This window comes from Anolis sagrei, chromosome 3 (genome assembly GCF_037176765.1).
Source record: "Anolis sagrei isolate rAnoSag1 chromosome 3, rAnoSag1.mat, whole genome shotgun sequence".
Classification (NCBI taxonomy): domain Eukaryota; kingdom Metazoa; phylum Chordata; class Lepidosauria; order Squamata; family Dactyloidae; genus Anolis; species Anolis sagrei.
The window spans coordinates 225623353-225648668 of NC_090023.1; the positions used below are offsets into that span (position 1 = coordinate 225623353).

General features: G+C 40.6%; 1 protein-coding gene and 1 pseudogene across 1 annotated transcript in view; one reads left to right on the forward strand and one right to left on the reverse strand.

Annotated features, from left to right (window-relative positions):
- KY (kyphoscoliosis peptidase) overlaps positions 1-25316 on the forward strand; it is a 40319-nt gene that overhangs the window by 11254 nt on the left and 3749 nt on the right. Inside the window, exons 4-10 of the mRNA XM_060768005.2 lie at positions 3998-4072; positions 6852-6908; positions 9469-9551; positions 11889-11997; positions 15914-16031; positions 21682-21870; positions 24745-24935. Of these exons, the coding sequence (XP_060623988.2) occupies positions 3998-4072; positions 6852-6908; positions 9469-9551; positions 11889-11997; positions 15914-16031; positions 21682-21870; positions 24745-24935 (822 nt within the window). The remainder of the gene's footprint in view (positions 1-3997; positions 4073-6851; positions 6909-9468; positions 9552-11888; positions 11998-15913; positions 16032-21681; positions 21871-24744; positions 24936-25316) is intronic.
- On the reverse strand, positions 15670-15792 carry LOC132772430 (5S ribosomal RNA; annotated as a pseudogene).

Here is a 25316-nt window from a genome sequence, read left to right on the forward strand (position 1 = left end):
CATTTTTAGTTTAATTCTACATTCAAATGTTGAATCATTGGTTGCCATTCATTAACAAAGTTCACTAATAGTTCTCCTCTTAAGAGTACAGTTATTTTATCCATTATCAGCAAATCTGTAATGTATTTTCCCATTCTTCTAAGGGAGGTATGTGCATGTCCACCACATGTGGTAAAATTTAACATAAGAAAGGAACAGCCTTGCTTGGTATCTTCTTGTGAATGAATGCCTCTAAAAGGTCTAAAAATGAAGTCAAAATGTGGCAAAATGGGCAGAAGTCCCCTTCCCTGAATCTCTTTGTAAGCAAAACACATTTTTCAACAAGCCATAATACAGGGTGGGTACAATTTTTTAGGGTGGACAGTGCACCTCTCCAGGTTTTATTTCGTGTTAAAAACATTGTATACATAAGTATAAAAACTGTTAAAAATAGAAGAAGCACAAGTGGCTAAATATTTTTTGACCAAAACCAGGCGATAGTGAACACATTGTCTGTAGCATTAAACAATTCTTCCTCTGTATGAGGCAGGGCGTTGTGGACAAGCATACAGGTGCAGAGTTGTTTGTTCTGCTCCACAGTCACACAAGGTGGAGGATTCTTTTAGGTAGTTCCATTTTACCAGGTTGTCTTTTGTTCTGCCCACTCCACTTCTGAGTCTGTTCAGGGACTTCCAAGTTGCCCATCCTTGGTTTGGCCCTGGAGGAAGACACTCATGTGGGCAGGGGAAGGGGGCATCCAATTGGGAATTCCTGGTTTAGCTTCCCAGAGCAATGCTCTTGCTGTTGTTGGGAGAACATTAAGAGGAGTTGTGGTTCTCATGAAGCTTTTCCTTCATAGATTTGAGTCTACTGGGAGGAGGTTGATAGCCATTCAGTGGGTGGCTTTTCTGAGTGTTCAACCTTATTTCTCTCACAGTTAGCACCAACTTCCCATCACACATCGGGGGGGGGGGGGGGGAGGGGGGCAATGCCAGCTAGCTTGTAGAGTCTATTAACAGGTGTAGCTTTGAGACATCCTGTGATTATTCTGCATGTTTCATTCAGTGGACCTCCCTGGTCCACTCCTATTATAAATGTGGGAAAAGATTAGTTAAACTACAGAAAAAGGAGGGGAAGGAGGTAGGCAGGCAGGATTTGCTTCTTTAATAGAAGAAGAATGTATGGGGGGAAGTAGTTATTTAACTTCATTGCCTGTAAAGAGGTTACAGAAAATCATATTGTACATCTGGAAATGCCCAGAGGCTTCCAGCCAAATTTCTCTATTTGACAAGATGATATCAAACACTAGAGAGACACAACTTTTATAATATGCCTTGACTTCAGGAATGCTACCTAGTCCCTCGTGGCCCCTTCTAAGATAGTGTGAGAAATGTGAACTAGATTGTGATAGATAGCTTTTATTGAGAGAGCATGCATGATGGTAGCATAGTCATGTGTGGAATTAGATGATAAAGAATCATACTTTGTCTTCCAGTATCAAAGTGATGGACAGGCGAATGAACAGCAGGGAGTAGAGATCAAAAAGAAGGAGAAAAAAATAGAGGAGCTGAGTTTTTGAAGTATTTAAAAGCAAAAGGGAGATGATATGCTGCAAAAATGGGCCAAGATTCTACATCACGTTCTACATTTCATAACTTTACAAATGTGCAGCTACGTTGGAGAAATGCAGCCAAGCCTGTTAGTGAATTGCAAAAACGTGCATCTAGACAAAAATGCTATGGTGGTAATCAGGCAATTATATTGTGCATTGGGCACCCTTTTTGTGCTCCAAAATTTCTAACCTGCTCATCACAAAGCGGTTTTTTCCCCTTACATGCTGGGGCTCCTCTTCAGCTACAGATCTGGAAGTATCCCATCAGATGAAGTAGGCCATAGCCTTGCCCCATCAGTGAGAGAAGTGGCGAGGACGCATTGCAAGAAGCTTCCTTGCCACTATGGTGAGTCTCCTGTCTTTTGAGTAGATCCAACGGAGCTACACACAGTTGTTATGCTTTCCCCTGTTTAATGGAGGAAGCGCCAACATGCCTTGCCTCAATTCTGCCAGACTTTCCTTTATCTGAGGGGGAAAGCGACAGGGTACCAACATGCCTTGCCTTGATTCTGTCATGTGATACAGGAATGAAGGGAGAGTGCCTGGCCTGCCGCAAGTTGCCACACGTGCCTTTCAGTTCACCAGTGATTGCTGGCAAAACAGGATGGGGCGGGGGGGGACTCATCAGTATGATGAGGTCCTTAGTCTGCTTCCTGACAAATTTTGTTCATTGAGTCATTGTGCAGCAGACACTCCACCAGCTTGTTGTTATGTACCTTCAAGTCATCTCCAACATATGATAATCCTAAATCTTAACAGCGAGGGGTTAGAATAATAGAATCATAGCATTGGAAGAGACCACAAGTCCATCCAGTCCAATGCACTGCCATGCAGCCAGCCTCCTGCCATGCCTTGTTCTGAGGGGGTGGGGGATAGTGTAACTTGTCCAGTGTCACCCAGGGAGTTTCCATGACTGAGCATGGATTTGAATCCTGGTTTGTAGTGTCATAGTCCAATATTCAAAACACTATATGAATTGTCTTCTATTGTACAATCAACACCCATCCATCTTCATGTTGCATCAGCCTTTGGATGAATATAGACATTTTGAAGCTGTTCAGTGCTGTTTCTTGGACATGTAAGTCAACTTACAAAGGTGTACATCTTATATTGAATTCCAGCCATGGTATTTTCTAGATGTCTTTGAAACTGTGCAAGTAGAAGCCTTTTTGCTCAAAAAGCTTTCCCACTGCCTACTTCCTGCTGAAATGCCCTTTCTTCCAGAAAGTCCTGAAATGTAATATAGGAAGCTGTAGTAACAGAAGGAAAGAAGTGGGAAAATGAATGGATGCAGCTCTCATGAGTACACCCATTGCTTATTACACAAGCTGCTGCTGCTTTTGTTGTTAATTGCTGTTAAATTGAGTTTCCACCTCATCAGATGGGCAAAATTGCCTGTCCTATGCTGATTTCACTCCTCTCCAGGCTCGGAGCTCACCAGCTCCCATCACACGATGTTGATCTACTTCCAACAGGGCTCTGTGCCTGAAGAGGAGTGAAATCAGCATAGGTGGCAACAGCGACAACACAGGAGGTTTCTTGTGTTACATTGAAAACAACTAGGGAAAGTCAGGAGGTGATGGTTTCCCCGCGGGATGAGGTGAGGGGGAAGGCAGGTGATGTGAGACGTGGGGCAATGGGTTCTCCACACCCATTGCCAGGCCCTGCCAGATTTGCCATGGTCCGTGGTGGATCAGGGCTTAAAATTTATGACAACCCCTATGAATGAGAGACCTCCAAGTTACTATATCAACAACAGCTCTTCTTATATCTTGCCAACTCATGGCCTAGCTTCCTTGCTTTGGTCAAACCACCTCTAGCGGGATCTACCTCTTTTCATACTGCTTTCTAATTTCCCAATAATTATTTTTTTTTCCAGTGAGTCATGTCTTCTCATGGTATGTCCAAAATACAATAATGTTTGTTGAGTAATCTTGGCTTCTGGAAAGTGTTCAAGATTGATTTGCTTTAGGATCCTGTCTTTTTTTAAATCTCCTTTTGCACCACATTTCAAATGAGTTTTCTTCCTAGCAGCTTCCTTCATTGCCACTAACTTTTACAAGTATACATAGAAATGAGAAATACAGTGGTATGGACAATTGTAACTGCTAACCTAAGCACTTGGCTTTCCTCGCGGGTCTATTTTAGTTTACAGCCTCATGTCTCAAACATTTCCTGATTGACTTCAGGTTTTCCCATGTATGTAAAGGGCTGTAATGGTGCAGAGTGGGTGGAAACTTGCATCTTGTACTTGCACTGCAGTGGATACAACCAACATGTTTAGCTGCCTTGAGTTCTACTCTTATGGGGAAAATGGGGTATAAGTTAAAGTGTTTGATTGATTGATTCACATACAGAATTACTTTTCTCAGGACTAACTAGATCTTTAAAAATATCCTGTTGCAGGAACCCATATGACTGTAGAGGTACATGCCAGAAATTCTACCCCACAGTTATTCAAGAAACTCTCTTTGGGAAAAGGTATGTAAAATTTCAAATTATATTCTATTGGACTTGCCACCTTATCACACAAGGTGCTTTTGGCATCCTAGGATGCTGTCAGGTCACTTTCTCCTTGGAGCCCAACACACAACGTACAGCAACTTTTGGCGTGGCTTTGTGGAGAAAGCATCCTGACAGCATGGCAGGAAGCTTCCCTTTGAACACAGGAGGTTTCCCATGTTCTCTTCAAAATAGTGGGGCCAGTGTGGGAAGAAGCCCCATGCTGGGATGGGGATAGGGAAGCATTGCCGTGGGTGAGGTGTGGAGTGCCAGGATTGCCCCACTGTCCTGCCAATTTGCTACGGAGACTGGTGAATCAGACCAGGGAACCTCATCAACGTGATGAGGTCCTTAGTGAGATTTTTGAGATTATCACATGACGCTGTTAAAGTGTTCATATTGTACTTCAAATCCAACAGCTGCCTCCTGTAGAATTCTGGGATTTGTAGTTTAATGAAGCCACAGCCTACCTGGCTGAGAATTTTAAAGACCCCTCCCTAAACTCAAAATCCTGAGATTCCATAGGAGGCAGCCATAAGGATTTAAAGTGGAGTAGTAGCATTTTAACAATGTAGCATGATAATAGTGGTCAAAAGGTTGAACAATGAACAAGAAGTCCTTCCAACTGCCTCCTGTTTGACTTTTGTGTCTGTTACTACGCACTCTCTTAACAATCTTAAGGAAAACTGTTTTCCCTCTACCCATATATACCTGAAATGTCTAGGAATTTATACGCTTTGGTTCTTCTGACTTTTGTGTTTTCATTCCCAGAATCTCTAGCCATTGGCCATGCTGGTGGGGGCTTCTGGGAAGTGAATTCCAGAACTTCTGGAGAAACAGAGATTGAGAACTATTGTCTTAAACGACTGCTGTAAGAATTATATCTAGATGCAAATCAAGAATACTTCAATGTTCTGCACCAGTATAAGATGGTTGTTGGACAGGGACCATTTCTCAGTTATTGCACTTTTCCCAAATCCTGATATACAGCTGCAGACTAAACTCAAGGATGATTCAACCAAACAAAAGGTTTTTTGTCTGCCAGACAGAAGATGTCAACACAATATTGTTTGAATTGTTTGATCATCGACTATAAAGGAAGTGTCTCAAAAAAAGTGATAGGGACTGTTTCTCTTCCCTCTCTCCAACCGAGGCAAGCAGCGATATCTGACTTTTGACTGCATACTTTATAGAACATAGATAGTTCTAATTAGGAATATGTATTTGGTGAACAAAGGGATACTTTGGGGGAAGAAGAGGAAGAGTGCACGAGGCTGCACAAATAGTATCTCTTTTACCAAGAGGTAATTGAATGCACACCATCAAACAGATACTCGTGTTTGACAACAGTACTGACTGGAGCAACCAATTGCAGACATAGTCAACTGCAAATCATTCCATCATGGAACTGTCAAGGCCATTGAAGAGTGATGCAGAATGAACTAGGCCATGCAGAACTGTGACATTTGGCTCTCGGTGCTCCAAAACTCTAAACAAAACATTAGAAAGACAGTTAAGATGTCTACCTCCCCAAAGAGTTTATCTTTTCAGCTACAGGGAGGATCATTTAAAGTGTCAGGTTTGGGGAGAGTATTTAAAAGCTAGTATGCCACACAGTACACATGGAAGTGCTGCTGCCAAAGCGCCCTGTAGTCCTGATGAATGCTACTTACTGTAAGAGAGAAGGCTGTCAAGTTATCAGGTCTGCTCAGTTTGTGTCTTTAGTTATTAGAGAATTGTTCCAGCTTTTTTTCTATGCAATTAGATTTACTAAAGCCAAAAGAAAGGTATCAAATAAGCAAAAGGCATCTTCGTATGAAACAATACTCATTTCCAGTTGAGATGGCAGTTTTGTAAATTTGTGAATAAGAGTAAAAGAAGATTAGAAGAGAAATCTCATGTATATTCATAACAATATACATCTTTACAACACATATTGGGATACCTTTTCGCCCATGCAAAAACTAAAAGGGAAAAGTTAGGTTGGACATTGATGTGATAGCCTCTTGAACAGTTTATTACTAGTGAAACAATTAGTTATCTGGTACCAGGGTGGAAACAATAGGGTCTGTGAATTACATTCAGCTGCTTGGGAGGTTTTGTGTCCCTTAGGAGCCCATTTTCTTGAAAAATGCTGTGCCTATCCCCTCTCAAATACCCCTAAGGAATGCAGAAGGCAATTTGGGTATTGGGAAAGATCTCATTTATCTCTCGAAGGATCCCCCGGTGGTGCAATGGGTTAAACCCTTGTGCCAGCAGGACTGAAGACCGACAGGTCAGAGGTTCGAATCCGGGAAGAGCGCGGATGAGCTCACTCTGTCAGCTCCAGCTCCCCATGTGGGGACATGTGAGAAGCCTCCTACTAGGATGGTAAAACATCAAAACATCCAGGTGTCCCCTGGGCAACATCCTTGCAGGTGGCCAGTTCTCTCACACCAGAAGCAACTTGCAATTTCTCAAGTTACTCCTGAAACACAAAAAAAATCTCAAAGAAGTCTTTTTTTCCAAAGAGAAGTGACCTATACATTGGCTTCTTCTAAGCTAGTGCTTAATATACCCCCCCCCCAAAAAAGCCAAAAATACATATAACCCCCCCCCCCCCATTTCATCCAGAGGTCATTGAGGAAAAATAAATTTTATTGTAGGGGTTTAGTTATCCCAGGTTCCCAGGAAGGGCCAACATGATTCCTAACCATTCTTTTCCTCCATCTTAAACTTTCCTCTCTCTTTTTCTCACATTCTTTTTATAATTTCACAGGTTTTCAAGAGAATGGAAAACGGAGAACCCGTCCACCTGGATTAAAAGACCAACATGGTAACTATAGCTGGAATACAATATTCAAAATCAAATATACTTAAAGTAAAAGGATATAGCAAGTTATTACAAAAAGTCAGTATTTAATGCATATGATGTATGTGCTTTCAGGTTGCCTGACAATTTATGGTGACCCCTTGGATTTCATAGGGTGTTTTTTGTTTTTTGTTTGTTTGGGGTTTGTTTTGTTGTTGTTGTTTTTGACGGTCGGTAGCCAATACTTCTGTCAATTCCACTGATTCAGCCAAATAAGGCACCAGTAAGAGCTGAATCTAGCTGACTGTCACTATCAATGGAAATTAACTGAGCCAGGGTTATTGTACAGAAGCATGTCTTGGGCATGAGTGTAAACTATTTTTGCAATTTGAACTCAGTTTGTAATTTAAATAATCTGAAGACAAATGGGAGAAGTGAAAGCAGGAGAGAGAAACTGGGGCATTTTAAAAGCAGCTGGAAAGTGGGAAGGCAGGGGATTAATTGAGATTGTCCTTGCCCAGTTGGGATAATTGAAGGGTATGTAGTGTATGGAGGGTCACATGATTTCCACCATTGGAATATGAGTAGCAAAGGCAATAACCATAGTAGAGATGAATCTATTATGTGTTGATTAGCCAGCAGGAAGATGTATATCACTATTGCCTGATCTCTCCACTGCATTACTATTTCTCTTCAGAAAGGAATGAGCAGCTGTTTTAGCCAAGTGTACCACATTTAAGATTGGCTTCCAATTCAGTAACTGAAATAAGGGCAGTCACATCTACAAGTGTTAGACTTCTTTAAATATTGCCTTGCTCAAATTAAAGCAACGTACCAACAACCTGGTACACAATTCAAGCTACTAATAGCAACAGTGTACGACCATGAGAGTTATTGTGCATTCTGTAGCTGTAGGGAGCCTTTCGGGTTATAGCCTGACAAAGACTAAAACTGATCACCAATTTGAAGAAACTACCCAGCTCCCAAATGGCAAAAAGTAATTTTCTGAGCTGTATAGAGCGAGAACCTTTTAAGTGCGTAAATCTGCTTTAGTTCTCTTTAGGTCACTGTAATAGCCCTCTTCAGCAAAAGGCCAGATAAACAAACAAGCCTGTTAAAAAGACAGATGCCTTATGCTTGAGTGCTGGTTTGAGACAGACAGATGGCTGCTCAGTACATTAGGTGACAGCACACCAGCTCTTGTCTCTGGTTGCTACTTCACTTATCACAGTCTGGGAATGAGGTTGAACCAAACTGTAGCATTCTGAAAGCCAGGCTTTTGGCATTGAAGTTTCTTTCAGCTGTGTCTGGCTTGTACCCCAGCAGTTCCACTACAAGAGAAAGTACAAGGAAGGCTTGTGTGCCCCCTGGTTTTAAACTCAGGAATGGCACAACACATGTGCCTATACCAGGACAAACTTTGAGCCATAAAGACCCATTTGGAATATCAGTTTGTTTAAATCAGCTGTGCTTCAGTTCAGTTGGAAGACATGTGGTCGCTTGGATATTTTTGGACTACAGTGTTTATCAACCCACCTGGCTAATATGAGTGATTGCAGTCCATCTGGAGGATTTCCTCAATGCTGGGCTGTCTTGCCAGAAAAGGGCATACACTGATCAGGTATTAATGAGAACTCAATGCAAAACTAATCTCCAGATCTGATCTTTCACAGTCCATCAAGACATCCAGGCTTACTAGATCTGAGCAAATGTGTATCTATTTATTTATCTAACTAAAATATTTATAGCATATCTTACATCTGAGGGTCTCAGGGTGACATATCAAAAATAAAACAATTTAGGACAATTTATATGTTAGTAGCAAAGTGCTAAAAGTGTGTTAGGATCAGAGGCAGCCCTAGGTAATTTTCAACGGTAAGCAAACAGTATTTTGGTCCTGCCCCTCTGCCCCCCCAACCAATCACTGATATATATTTTCTGTTCGTCTTGGGAGTTCTGTGTGCCATATTTGGTTCAATTCCATCACTGGTGGAGATCAGAATGCTCTTTGATTGTAGGTGAACTATACATCCCAGTAACTACAACTCGCATATGTCAAGGTCTATTTTCCCCCAAGAGTGCCTCAAGAGCGCCCCTGGGCAAAATCAACTATACTGCAAATGCTTACTTTGCGTAATGGGTTGAGCCGCCCCTGGTTAGGATTGCTACATCTTTTAACAGTTGTGTAGAAACAGGTACTTAGGCAAGTGGACATTGACAAGGCATATCAACAAATGAGAGCAGATTGGTGCAAAAGAATACAGGACTCCTACACATTTGAGAGTAGTTAGAATAAACTTTATAGATCTTATACCCCATTATTGCTATTGGGTTTTTGAGTTGATCAATTGAGCAAGGAAGCAGGAGCAAATTGTTGTAAGCTTCACAACAAATTGATTCCTGGAGTAGATCTGGTTTAGAGGTGTACTTTCTTTTCCAGAATGATTGTTCTGGGGGAAGGGTGACTGATGTAAAGACGTAAAAGAGGACAGAACTCCTTCACTGTAACCATTGTGCAGAAGACATGTTAGTGAGGCTTTTGGACTGATCCAGTTGGCTAACCTGATTACATGTCTATTTCCAGCTTATCCATGGGACAGGTTGTGCCTGAAATCCATGCCTTTTGACCTGAAGCAGTTTGAGAAATTAGATGCATATGCAAAAAAGGTAAAAAAATATGAAAATATAGCATTATGAAATTAAATTGAGTTCCCACTATTTCTAAAAGACCTCAGATGGATATAATTTATCCTACTATATAGTGTCAATTTTTTTGAACCATTTACTTAAGCAAGGAAGCCTTGACAGTTGTCCTTTAGCATGATTTTGTTATGTATTGTGGAACCTGGGAATATGTTTGTGGATTGAGGAAACTGTGCAAAATAGATTCTGTAGCCACCAACGTTTTGTATTTATTGTTTGTTGATTTGTATTTTATTTATACCCAACCTTTCTCCCAGTATGGGACCCAAGGCACATAACTGTATATGTGAATTGGAAACACACTGGAAACTGAATTTCCACAGAGATATAGGCTGCTTGAAAAAAAACTCAAAGTGTAAACCTATGGTTGCCTGTAGAGTCCTATTTAGGCATTACTGGAGGTATGTTTACTCAGCCTGCATAGAAGAGGGGTACATGAGCCTACACCCCCTTTTTTGTTATCACTTCTGTCACCCTCTATGCATGAAACATGATTATATCTAAATTGGGGAGCTCTTTGTGTTTATTGGAATGTTAAAGTTCTGGCTCATGTGGAGAAACTGCATGGATAGCAAAAACAATTTGGTTCATACCATGACTCTCCATGCACAGAATATAACAGAGATGGAGGGGGCAGGACTAACAAATCACCTTTCAGCATGTATTGAATAAATACACAGTCATGCCCAAATATAGCTTAAGTCATACTGTTTTTCTACACAAAGTTTATATAGAATGGTAGCTTTAATTCAGGAAATACTACCCCCTCCCATGAAGTTTTGCTTGTTTTATTAAAACCATAGCTTAACTCTTTGCTCTTCTAACCTACTCTTGCCCATTTTGTTCCAGTTCGGAACAGTGTGCAATCACTTTTGTTGTCCTGGGATTGGAAAGAGCAAGATTAGCACATTCTGGCATTATCCATCAGCCAAGATGCCCAGGATCACTGGGAGTTTTGAGCCCTTGGCTCCCTGGAAGAACACAAAGAACCAGAAATGCAGAGTGTTTGGAAAGTTATTGTCATTTTATGACTGAATCATCATTATCTCAGGCAGAGGTCTTACATATGCTTTATTACTTGTTGCTAGGAATTGAACTTGGAAACTTTTTGCCTGAAAATCATGTGCTCTACTACTCTCTAGAAAGGGAGAAATTGCTAGACTTTTTAATGAGAAAGACTCTTCAAATTTGCTTCAAAATTTGCTGTATGTAAAATGGGCTGACAGACTAAGCATCAGCTTAAAGCCCCTTCAAAAACACAAGGACTATTCTCAGAATACTTTTTAAAAATCCTTCCCCCAAAATTCCCTAGGAGTTTCATTGGACGAGTAATTCCAAAATTTGCCTCCAGTTTCACTTTAGGTTGAATTTCATTGGCAGCTCTGATCTTAAACAACTTGCTAAATATTTTACACAGACCAAGATGAAATGTCCTGTGGCTTCCAGAACTTTGAAACACACACTTTATTGGCTGGCAAAGGAAACTCTACAGGAATAAAATGTAATCTTTGGCCTGAGGGTTGAGCTGATGACAACCATACAAAGAGAAAGGGAACAATTTAAGTAGAATCTAATTATCATCACTAGTTAGTGCCTGTACATGTCCAAAGATGATTGACAGAATAAGGGAGAGTAATCCTACCCAGTAGTATCTTTAAAGCTTGTAAAGGAGTTCTTCTATTTTAAAAATGGCTTGGCCAAGCTGATGAAAAACTTATTAACCTTTCCCAACTTAGTACTTTTGAGATGTTTGGAACAGTGACTCCCAGGATCCTTCACCATTGGCCATGGTAAGCAATGAGGCAATTTTTCTTTGAATGCCTTGTTTCAAATGAATATGGCAATTCTGGAGGCACCAATTACTTTTTTATGTGGGAGGCTTCTCTCATGTCCCCACATTGGGAGCTAGAGCTGACAGAGGGAGCTCAACCCAGTCTCCCTGTATTCGAACCACTGACCTGTTGGTTGGCAGTCCTGCTGTCACAAGGGTTTAACCCATTGCACCACTAGGGACTCCAGCACCACTTACTGAAGTTACAGCTTGTTCTGCCAAAATTCAGTGCTGTGATGACAAGGTGACATCCAGTAAAATCAACTCAACAAATTTAAAATAGTGAACATATTTTAAACAGACTTAAAGCCTATTTAGTACTTTTGAACAAGATAATTTAAAACAGTTAACATATTTAAATAGTTAACATAATTTAAAACTATGCATATGTGGGGAATGTGTACGGCTAGTTTAAATCCACTGTGTTGTCTAATTCAAACCAACCACCTTATTTTCACCTTGCAATACAGGTGACTGCCAAGGATAGTGTGGAAGAGCTAGTGAAAACCTTGCTCCGTGTTGCACATACTGATTTGGAAAAAGTTAGGGCCATCTGGACATGGATATGCCACCATATAGGTAAGCTATGGATTTATGTTCTTTCTGAAACCAGAGGATAATGCTGAATTATTGCTTGGGTGTGACTGATTTTCGAACTCCAAATTAAACATTATTGTGTGGCTAATAAAGAGATGAAGCAAATGAAGAAAATGTGCCCCTGAGGCCACAAAAACTGTGTTCTAAGAAATAGTCCATTCATTTTGTTTTGTTGTTACAAGTCTTCCTTTCATGTTTTCCAAACTATAATCACAGGTTGTATTTATACTATAGAATGGATGCAGTTGGACATCACTTTAACTCAATGATCAATGCTATGGAATTCATCATCATTGGCGATTACTTGTGGCTGAGTATGATTGCTTTCCAAGGGTAGAGTCTTGGTGGTGGGTCCATAAGTGACTGTAGAGACCTATTCTGGATCCACGTGGTCTTCCGCAGTGAGGACATACATTTCCAAATAGAAAGTGGACCCAACAAGAGTTTGCTTGATGCGTCTTCCTCTTGACATAATTCTCCCTGTGGCCTTCTATTCATCCCTCTTCAAAATCCAAAACACTATTGGTAACAACTGGACTCTAGATCACAGCACTTGAGTGCCAGGGATTCTCAGTTCTCGGTGTTTATGTCACATTCTTTACGGTTAGCTTTAAGCCCATCTTTATTTATTTATTTATTTATTTATTTATTTATTTATTTTTGTTCTCCACCGACATTTTCTGTTCTTGAGCTGCGAATCAAGTAACTACTTTGGGAGAATGAAATCAGGCATTCAGACAATGTGGCTGATTCCATTAAGTTGATGGCAGAAGATCATCATTTCAATGTTACTGGTTTTTGCTTTTTCCAAAACACTAATGTTTGTCTGCCTGTCTTCTCAAGATATTTGCAGGATTTTTCAAAGGCAACATCGATGGAAGCCTTAGCCTGTTCTGACAACAAATGTTTTGTTGACACCAAACGACAATTCCCAGGATTTCACAGCAATGAACCATTGCAGTTAAAGTGGTATCAAACTGCATTTATTCTACAAGACAGATACACCCTCAGTGTCTGTGTTCCTTTCCAAGAGTTATCTATTCTGAGGAAGCAAACATATAAAATACCTCTGAGCAAATCATTCCAAGAAAACCCTAAATTAGGTTTGTCTTAGAATTACTGTAAGTCAAAAATGACTTGATGACACACAAAATGAAACTACAAATCCTCGAATACCAGAAGATGGAACTGTGGCAGTTAAAGAAGTATCAAACTGCTGTAATTGTGCAACAAAGATATACCTTAATCTGGGTCTCAGTAGGTTATTGAGAGTGAAAAATGATATCCTGTCACTATTTAGATTTCTGGAACTCCACAGCAAAGGACTTTCTCAACACTTCAGTTCCTTTCATGTCACATAATTACAATATTTAGATCCCTTTTTAACTACCAGGGCTTCAGCCTATGATGTCTTGGGAACTGTAGTCTGGTGAGGTACAGAGCTCTCTGACAGTGAATTGAAATATCTCACAAAACCTCAAATCCCAGAATGCTACAGAGTGGAGCTATAGCAACTAGAACAGTGGTTCACAACCTTCCTAATGCCAAGACCCTTTAATACAGTTCCTCAAGTTGTGGTGACCCCCAACCATAAAATTATTTTCATTGCTACTTCATAACTGTAATTTTGCTACTGTTATCAATCATAAAGTAAATATCTGATAGGCAGGATGTATGTAACGATTCACTGGACCAAATTTGGCAACAATACCCGATGTGCCCATATTTGAATACTGGTGGGGTTGGAGAAATTGATTTTGCCATTTGAGAGTTGTTGCAGGGATTTATAGTTCACCTACAATCAAAAGGCATTTGGAACTCCACCAACGATTGAATTGAACTAAACTTGGCACACAGAACTCCCATGACCAACAGAAAATACTGGGAAGGTTTGGTGGTCATTGACCTTGAGTTTTGGAGTTGTAATTCACCTACATCCAGAGAGTACTGTGGACTCAAACAATGATGGATTTGTTCCAAACTTGGCACAAATACTCATTCTTCCCAAATGTGAACACTGGTGGACATTTGAGAGTTGTAGTTGCTGGGATGTATAGTTCACCTACAATCAAAGAGCAATCTGAACCTCACCAATGATAAAATTGGGCCAAACTTCCCACACAGAACTCCCATGACCAACAGAAAATATTGTGTTTTCTAATGGTCTTTTGCGGCCCCTCTGACATCCCCTCGTGACCCCCCCAGGGGTCCGATCCCCAGGTTGAGAAGGACTGAGCTAGAAAGTAGTACAGGGTTAGTCAAAATGCATAGGCCAATAAGCCATTCAATTGAATGGCTTATTGGCCTATGCATTTTGACTAACCCTGTATAATCATATGGTGTGAAAGAGACCTTACTGTCCATTGACACTGCTGCTGTTTGAGAAACATGTACATTCTGCAGGGAAAATTTTGTAATTCATAGGAGTCATGACAGCCCATGTCAGTAGTAAAGGATACCTTTTTAGCCTTTGTGATTGCAGAGAAAAACCTGGGCTACACCTTCAAATGTGCATCTCATGAAATGAAAAGCATCTGGAGGTACAAAAGTCTATTTGATTCTCCATCATATTTTAGCATATTGCTCTTAGCTTCTTGATTTAATATCATGACCAGGATTGAAATTGTGCCATTCCTTCAAATAACAGCAGGTTTGCTGTATCAAGTTAGGGAAAATGGGGCCATAATATTCTATACTACGTTAGAGAATAGCAGATGAACTGGTAGCATGTGTGAATACTTATGTTTGCAATTTTAAGGGGAATTTTTTTAAAGGCAACAGTCTGACAGAGAAGTAAGAGAGTTCTACATGCAGCTATTAGAAACTTAATAAATGTCCCCAAAGAAAATATTTGCCTGTTTATACAAATGTGGAAGAAATTAGTCAGGTTTGCATTCTGAGGCAAACTAATCTAGTTCACATGAAATGTTGTTTTTCTTTGGTATTTGCACTTCTCTGACTAAAACACACACAAAAGAAAACAACTTACAAAATGTATTTAGATCAATTGAAATTATTGGCCAAAAGTGCATCTTAGACAATAATGCACAGCAAAATGTGTGTAATGGAACAAATGCTCAAGAAAAAAATGCATACGGAATTTTATGTGAATGTCTAAAAATAACAAACTAATGCAGAAACTGGATGGAATGAAATTGGGATTGGAAAAAGGCCAAACAGAGAAGCTGACATTGACAGTTTCATCTATCCCTGTATGCACTTAAGTTTTGAAAGCAAACATTTATAGAAGATACATCCTTTGGCTCATTGAATAGGGTTAATACAGTAGAGTCTTGTTTATCCAATATAAATGGGCCAGCAAAAGGTTAGATAAGCGAAAATGTTGGATAATAAGGAGGAATTAAGGAAAAGCCTCTTAAACGTGAAATTATGTTATGATTTTACAAATTAAGTACCAAAGCATCATGTTTTACAACAAACCGACAGAAAAAGCAGTTCAATACACAGTAACATTATGTAGTAATTACTGTATTTATGAATTTAGCACCAAAACATTGCAATGTATTGAAACAACAGTGGATCCGGGTGAGAGGCAGACTGTGTTGGATAACACAGAACATTGGATGGCCAAAGGTTGGATAAGCAAGACTCTACTGTATTCTGTTTGAATAGTTCCTTGTTATGCGTCTTTGTGGTCTTCGATATACACCCGGTATTCCCAGCTGGTCTCCCATCCAAGTACTAACCAGGCCCGACCTTGCTTAGCTTCTGAGATCAGATGAGATGGGGTGTGTTCAGGGTGGTATGGTCATAGGCTCTTCAATATACACATATGGCAGATGTTATCTTTATGATATACTGTAGTTAAGCTTGTAACTTTCCACCTCTAGTTTTCCTTTACACTTGTCTCTGAACTTTTTCACCTTTGTTCCTCCAGCATATGATATTGTGGGCTTCTTTCACAAAGACAAACTGTCTTTCAAGCCCAAGGATGTCCTTCAGAGCGGCAAGAGCATTTGTGAAGGATACGCCGGGCTTTTTGAACAAATGTGCAGGTAACAATTTGCTCAGAAATATTTAAAGCCAAAGGAAGATTAAGTTGCCCCATTACCCCTGTACAAATTCTGTCTCCATTTACACCAACTAGGATCTGAAACGTCATTTTGAAGCTGTACCATTGAGTAGCAGCAAATCCTCGAAAGGTCAATTTTGCTTCTCTTCGCCCCCCCCCCCTCCCCTATAATTTACTTTGTGCCATCTGCTGAGGCTCGCATTGCATTAACATAATGGCAGATGAGTACATTGTGATAATTTAGTTAGAGGAAGCCCTGTGTTTTCCTGGAATATCTGAAGGTTAAAAGAACAACAGTCCCCCTTCAGCAATTTCCAGTGCAAAGCAGTGGGGACCAGACCATCACACTGAGTTTGGACACATGTTGTGCAAATGGCCCCACCCACTGAACACAGGGACCCTTTCACACATAAGATTTGACTGTGTAGCCATTGTTGTTACTGTCCATCTGACTTCAGTAGTATAACTCCAAAAAGAAGTTCAGTCTAGTAACCAAGAGCATAACAAGGGAACAATGATCAGCAGAAAACCATTGCAAAAGTCACACACTTTGAAACATTATTACTGTGTTCTCTCACTACATCAGGAAGAACCAAAGTATTGGATACAGACATGTGGCATTTATGCCAGGCTGCATCTGAAGGTCCTAGAACAGGGGAGAAAGTTGTTTTGCAGACCAGAAATTCATGAAAAATTCACAAGACAAACACTAGGAGAAGAAGAATGTCAACCTTCAGCAAGTACAACTATAACTTCCAGCAGATCCTCAAACGTTTTGCCATCCTTGAGGAGCCTTTAAGTCCTGCTCATTCCAGACCAATTTTCCTGTCTTCCTTAACCACAAAGCATTAGTCTACTGCAGTTGACAGGAAAGGCAAAGCCATGCTTGGGCACTGAGACACTCAATTGTTAAGACACTGCTCTGAATCAAAAGCCTTGCGATATGGCAATTTTAAAATAAAAATGGGTGGTAGCCTGCTGGGAGGTTGCTGAACACAAAAATGGTCTGCCATTAATGTTCCCATAATGAGGGTGAGAATTCTTACTAAGTAAACAGCTCTTCTCAGTCTTTCAGTAATGCCTTGTTATGCATCTAGCTCAGCTATGAGCAGAAAGTGGATCTGAATCTGCCTGTAGTGCTGAATAATTTGCAGTAGATTGGTAAGACCTTTCAACTTTCAATTATTCAACAAGAACAACAACAAAATTTCTCACCATCTAAATTAGTAAGATGGAGAAAGTATAGCTAGTAATTGACTTTTATGCAAAAGGACTTTGAGATCAATTCAGGGTTGTTAATGAAAACAAATTCCTAGACTTCAGCTGTGCTAAGAGGAACCCTGCTCTTTGGTCCCATTTACACATCTTTGCCTAGATCTAGTTGCTAGACCTTGAGATTTCAGGTGGAAAAAAACCCAAATTTGGCAAGATGAGTTTAAATTTTTCACAGTTCAATACTTCTTCAGTCCAGCTTGCAAAAATTACTTTTTAGATAACTATTCCTACATTTTCCCAGCTACTATGGTCAATGGACACACTGGCTGAGGAATCATGGAGACTGCAATCCAAAGAAGTATGTTTTCCAACCTCTGTTGCTGAGCCATTAGTTGAAGTGAGAACACAACACAGGTTAGGAATATAATCTTGGTGTTATTGAACTGTAACTTCTATTGGTCCTGGATGCTATAGCCAATGCTGAGGGATGATGGACATTTTGTTCCAACAACCCAACAGCAACCAGAAGCCATATGTTCCTCAGTCAGGATTCAGAGTGAGGATATATGACGTGCTTAGATTGCTGCATCCCATTCCATGTTCTGATGTGCACAACTCACATGCTATTTAGCCTCGGCATTTGAGTTAACTCCAGGAGCACGGAGACAGGTGTTGGGTCTCTGCTCTGACAGCTGCTTTCCTTGGCAGTCCTGCCAACGATCCGACTACTTTGGGGAGATAGAGGACATTCATGGAGAATAATAAACTCTCTGAAGGAACTGAACACTAGAAAGCCTCATCTCCCTCACCCTCCATTACCTCAGTGATTTTTAAACACAAAAATAGTCTGCGAAACAAATGTATTTGACAAGACACCATTAATCACTATTGTTCAAGTATATATTATAATCCACCGCCACCCCATTTCATCAGAATACATTTTGTAAAATTACACTGAACTTCCAGTTTGGCATACTGAGGCAGTCGTTGCTCTCAATTCCAGAGCCTTGCTGACTTGGGCAGCTGTCTGGGTTGGCAACCCCACAACTCACAACAGCAAAGTTAATTGACTAAGGGCAGCTCTGACTGGCAAGCAAAGTACAAGTTTGGCAGAGGAACATGGCAACATGCAGGAATCTTTATATTGTGGGAGCTTAATCAGAAATCAGTGTTGCCTCTCGCATTGACCCAGCCAGAGACATTATGGGAAAGAATTGGCCAACCAAGTGGTCATTTTCTCTTTCATCAATTATATAGACTCGCCTTCTCTCCAGGCTTACACTTTATCACAGACAATTATCTTAATTTTCCCACATGTCTCACTGAAGGAACTCTCTTACCTTATGTGCTTTCCTCAAGCGCTTTATGTTTTTTGTTCCTTCTCTGTCAAGTTTTATTCACAGTGAAGTGACCAAATCTGTCTACAGTATTGAAGGGAAGGTCATGCTATTCACGCAATACCATTGTAATTTGTACTGTTTTTGCAGACTATTTTCAATTCCCCTTTGAAACACAGGCTAACATCTTATTTGCTTTTAATCATCTCCATGCATTGAGCAGATGCTTTTGCTGAACTGTCTGCAGTGATTGTATCAGTGTCTGCAATCAATTCCAATTGTTTTTTTCAATCCATGTCACCACAAATTTAATTTCATCTACCATCATGCTATTCAAGCAACAGCCTTAGCTGAGTGTTGAGGGAGCTCGTCTCATCCCTCTGCTTGCCACTTGCTTCTTATTGATGAGCTGTTATCCATAAAAGGCAGGAACCTGATAGGAATAGCTCTATACCACATAGGATTGTTCATAATTGTTTTGCTGTGGTTTTTAAATTTATACTCCACCCTTTGGTTAAATTGAACTATACATGACAGCTTATAAAAGGTGCCAGTATAATACAGTGATAAGATAAAGTATCACATAAAATGCAACTCATTTTAGCAACAACAAATAACAATATAAGTCTTGCTGACTTGCAGTATGAAGTCCTCTAGCACTCACACTTGAATATTAGAAACAGAGTGAAAATCAGAACATACAAGAGCACACGTGTCTAAATCTTTATTGTCCTAAATTCAGTACAGAAAAATTCCAACTGTATTATTCCACAGGATCCCTTCTAAATTCTGCTTTAAACCATGCCTGAGCAACTGTGGACCAGTGTTTTGGATTTCAACACTCATCTTTCACCATTAGCTTTGCTAGCTTGGACTAGTGGATCCCTGTTTTATAAAGTCAAAGCAAACACTTAAATCAAGCCCAGAAACAAACTAGTAACCACTTTTTTTTTTGTCGTGTCAGGAGCGACTTGAGAAACTGCAAGTCACTTCTGGTGTGAAAGAATTGGCCGTCTGCAAGGACGTTGCCCAGGGGACGCCCGGATGATTTGATGTTTTTATCATCTTTGTGGGAGGCTTCTCTCATATCCCCGCATGAGGAGTTAGAGCTGACAGAGGGAGCTCATCCGCACTCTCCCCGGATTTGAACCTGTGACCTGTCGGTCTTCAGTCCTGCTGGCATAGGGGTTTAACCCACTGCGCAACCGGGACTCCACTGGTAACCACTAAAGATGGCAGATACATCTACTTACTTAGACGATCCCTCGTTTTCAGAGTACGATGGCCTTCCAAGTTCTTGGAAGATGCCTGAGAATGAGCTTTTTTCATGTGTAGAGGTCGGTGCATGGCCAATCAACATACAGTCTTCACAGAGTGAGGGTCCCAACCAGTGGCGTGGTTAACAAAATGATGGTGGCTTCTCAATCTGTTGCAACCTTCCTCCTTCCGCCTAACATATACTATGTTATATTCCACCTGATCCACTGTTGAGGTCTTCAGATTGTGCTCTGTCTTGAACCTCCACTGCGCTCCCCCCACCCCCAGGAGTGCATGACTCTGGTGGTTATGCCTGCAAGTTCACTAGAACATGAAAGCCCACTCACCACAACAAGGTGGTAATCCATCGAGGTCATGTATCATGATCTAAATGGGTTCCCAAAAATGTTTTCTCAAATAATCTACACCAGCAATTCTTAACCTTTTTTTTAGCATTGACCATTTTTAATATCTTCTGTTGCTATAGACTACCAAGACTTAAATCAAGTTTAAAACCCTAAAGTGCATAATAACAACAGCAAAAACAATAATGCCTGAACCATGAACCACGGTGTGTTATAATTTGTTCATTATTGCTTTGATCTTGTTAGAGAAACAAACCCAACACAAGTCCTCTATCTTCTCTCTCTCTCTCTCTTCCTACATATTATCCTTGCATGCCACTTTCTCCCTTGGGGCTAGATTTGAGGAGAAATATTATGGAAATAATTCAGAAAAGTGTGGCCACAGGTGAGGAGGATGTACCTCTTCAGCCATTCATTGTTATGTTGCAGCAGATGGTGAGCTGCCTTCCCCACTTGTGACAGGGTTATTACCCATAATCTTGGTAGTGGTGTAAAGAGGCAGCAAAGAGATCAACACAAACATGTACTGGAGCTTATTAAGCTTCCAGATGATGTGGAAGCACTCGTGGTCCTTGTCAAAGATGGATTTGAGCTTTTGCAGGTTCCCTGTGTGGATATTGCAGATCCCCGGGGATCCTTAGACCACAAGTTAAGAACCACCAATTGAATGTTCCATACTGTCTTCAAGGACAGTCCCATGAAAACGTATTACAATAATCTAACCTGGGAAAGAGTACAAACAATGATACCATACATGTACAAAGCAGCAAACCTTTGTTCTTTGCACTAATATAAGTTCCTCAGAGCTGGCCAGGGCTAGAATCCAATCACTGCTACAATTGATCTGGTGGAACTGATTTCTAGAGGTTATGTTCAGAGAAACTGAGTCATTACGAGCAGCACCAGCCAAGATTACATTTGCCTGAACAGATAGGAAAGGAGGGTTTAGATACAACATTACTGATGGACTGACAAAGGGGAAATTGCCCAAGGGAGCAGGCACATGGAACAGCTATTGGTCTAGGAAAGGGAAAACAAGGCCACTTTCCATCACAGACTTTGAAAGAATCATGTACTTCCTGATTTCCTTTAAGAAAGTGATGATGTAGTTTTCAGCATTCTTCATTTATGCAAGCCTATGACCGCTCTTTGAAGATGAACTACAAAATACCATACTTTGCAACCTGTTAGTAACATCCTACACAAAGTAACATCCTACACAAGGCATGAGAATAAAGGCAAAAAGCAGGATATATTCAGTAGTGATAGTAGCATTTCACAAGAATCACTAGTAATATAGGCAGATAACCATCATTTGGGATACATTTTATGGAACTTTGATATAAGCATGGAAGAGTGTAACTGTTTAATGTGTGATTTTGGAGCAGTAGAGGGGGGAAAGAGAGGTCTTCATGTCTGAAGGGCTACTTGAGTTTCTTTATGCTTGTATTTCCCTCAGCATCGCAGGAGTGCAGTGCATGAATTTATCTGGTTACTCTAAAGGCCATGGGTACAGATCTGGACAGACCTTTTCTGGAAAGTATGACCATGCCTGGAATGCTGTTTACCTTGATGGACGGTGGCATTTGGTGGATAGCACATGGGGGAGTGGCTCCATTGATGACTGTTTCAGCAAATTTACCTTCAGGTACAATTATTATCTCCCTATTCTAAAACTTGGGGGTACAGAGACAGGAACACTGAGGTCTTTTTGTACATACCAACAGTCTTCCCACCATGTAGATTCATGGGTGTTTTCAGTTATTTTCCACCTGGTGAGGCAAGAGCCAACGTGGCATTATGGTTTGAGCATTGAACTATGACTCTGGAGAATGGAGTTAGAATCCGCATTTGGCCATTGAAACCCAGTGGGTGACTTTGGACAAATCATACTCCTTCAACTTCAGAGTAAGGCAAAGTTAAACACCTCTAAACAAATCTTGCCAAGGAAAACCCATGCTAGGTTTACCTTAGGGTCACCAAGCCAAATCACTTAAAGGCACACAACAACAAAAGTAAAGTTTGAGTGCAAATTTCCCCAATAGCACAAGAATCCAGACTCTGTCAAACCTAAGATGAAAGGCTAAACTTTGTAGGTTCTTCTACATCATTATTTTAAAACAAATCCATGCCATGTCATAGGTGTTAATGTATTGTGAAGTATTGTCGGGTGCAGTCCTCATCATTAATTCATCACAACTGAGTGCACTTACCTCACTCTTCCAAGACAAGCTCTGCATCTTGAAGACTGAAATGAAAAGGGGCAAAGGCCCATTTTCAAAAGAGCTTCAGATCTATAAAAAGTAGCTTTTTATTTTTCCCGACGTCAGTCTGACAGATAAAATGCCTAGCTTCCATTGGTATTCCTTGTGCCAGCAGGACTGAAGACCAACAGGTTACAGGTTCAAATCTGGGGAGAGTATGGATGAGCTCCCTCTGTCAGGTCCAGCTCCTCATGCAGGGACATGAGCGAAGCCTCCCACAAGGATGGTAAAACATCAAGGCGTCCGGGGGTCCCCTGGGCAACATCCTTGCAGACAGCCAGTTCTCTCACACCAGAAGCAACTTGCAGTTTCTCAGGTTGCTCCTGACATGAAATAAAGGGGGGGGGGAGAAAAATTGGGATTTGTAGTAATGAGACAATTGAGAAGCTTTAGCTTGATAGTAACTAGATCCTGTTGAAAATTAATTTACCAATAACCTCTTTAGTAATGTATTACTAAAAAAATGAGTGACTTAAACATGTGCCAGCCACTGAACACTGAGTGGTTATTCTGGCATTAGGGATGATTTACCCATTTAAGTTCCACAAAAACACATTAAAAAATCACTCAACGTCTAGAGCTAGGATGTTTCCCTCCAAAGTGCTGCATTTTTAAATGCCAGATTTACCAAAGTGCATGGGTGACAAAATTCAGCATCCATAGAAAGTCAGCCATATGAATCATATGAACATCCACTTGAGAGAGTTTTGATTGATTTAAAAACGTATTTCTAGTCCTAAGGCTACATAAGAAGACATAGAAATGTGTGTGTCTTGGTTAACTCTGCCTTCCATTACTTACTGAGACAAAATTTAAATTACAAAAGTGAAACAGTACAGAAAGTATAAGCAAATGAATATCCATGGAATCGTTTGGGTAGATATAAACATTTGGATTTCATTGACAATTTTTCTTACAAAGTACACACACTTCTGCCCAGACTAGAGTTCTCAGAACAGGGTTGGAAGCAGGTATCCCTTTAAATACTATTGAATTGAAGCCCCTAACATTCCTTGCACTTCACTGCTAGAACTTGCAGTCCAACAACATCTGGAAAGCTGCATTTTGCCAAACCCTGTTGTAGGATGTGATCCCACTTAGCAGGAAGACAAAGAAGCTGCATTCTAGGTTGCTGTTCAGTTCCCTTCTCTGCCGCCTTCTGCACATTTTTCCTTTTGTTCTTGCTTGTATGCATGAAGAGGAAAGAAATCTGGCAAAAGTGTGTCCACTCCCTTAACATTGATCCCACATCACTACAGAACACATAACCCCTTTCAGACCTTCTTCTTTGATGTAGAATGAAAATACTGGAGGAAGCACAAAAAGAGCCTGCTAGTTGGAGGAATAGAACTGAAAAAGAGTGTTATACACAAGTGTAGCTCTTTGTGTGTTTTAGAATACTGGAGGGGGGAAATGAATACAAAAGGCTCCCTGCTGAAAATGTTTCCGTCTTATGTCTGGAGCACAATGAGGATGGCTCTCATGTGCTAATTCTACACAGAGGCAGAACATTTGCATATAGTCTTTGGTTCCCCTAGAAATGCAGATGATGCAGATTGACACAATGTATCCAGATCGGAGGGAAATAGTGCCTCTCGCTTCTGCTTTGCTCAGGTTTCACGTGGGATACTGTGCCCAGTTCTTGGACACAATTCAAGAAGAATATTAAAAGGCTGGAAAATGTCCAGAGAGGGACAACCAAGATGGTCAAAAGTCTTTCAATATATTTAAATATCTGAAGGAATGGTAGGTAGGTGTGTGTGTAGTGTCAGGAGTGACTTGAGAAACTGCAGGTTGCTTCTGGTGTGAGAGAATTGGCTGTCTGCAAGAACATTGTCCAGGGGATGCCCAGATGCTTTACCTTCCTTGTGGGAGGCTTCTCTCATGTCCCTGCATGGGAGCTGGAGCTGACAGAGGGAGCTCATCTGCACTCTCCCTGGATTCGAACCTCTGACCTGTTGGTTTTCAGTTCTTGCCAGCACAAGGGTTTAACCCATTGCACCACTGGGGGCTCCATAGATCTTTATTAAGACATGGGCATTACATTCTAAACCACTGATTTTGGCTATACTTCACAGTACTTATTACCCAGTCAGCGAAACTCTACAGATCTTTTGCTCTCTAGACATCAGATTTCCTTCTTGGAAGCAAAACCCACAGATTTCATCTTCCAAACAAATCTGCCTAGGATTACAGTCTCATTGATACAAGGTTGGACATTATGCCAGTTGCCAGTGACCTCTCCCTTCTTGTTACAGATACAATGAATTTTACTTCCTCACACACCCTGCCCTCTTTATTAATAATCATTTCCCAGACAACAGCAATTGGCAGCTACTCAAACCAGTGGTGACACTGGAACAGTTTGAGAGCAACATGTTGTACAAGAGTGACTTCTACAAGATGGGATTGCTGGCAGCCCATCCACCAACAGCAATTATTCAAACAGGTACAGTCACAAACATTCCAGCTATATGCCAATATTATACCAAACTGTTCCAGCTTTGGAGAGAGGGGGGCAAAAAATTAAGCAGCAAATGCTAGGAATTGGATGGTTGGGAGGGTTTTTTGTTTGTTTGTTTTTATTTTTTAAAGCTCTACTTTCTAGTGCAGAGCTATACAGTCAATTTAAGCTGTAATTCACTGTATGAATCCCAATCTATATACGTTTCAAGCATTATTCCACAGCCAGACTGCATGAGATCCTAGAAATATTGGAATTTTCTAACTTGAAACTGGGCTCTTCCATACTGGTTTAAAGTAGCATAAGCAGGGCTGATGATGACAGGATAACTTTGAGGTATCTCGCGGATGGAGTTGCCACAAGTCA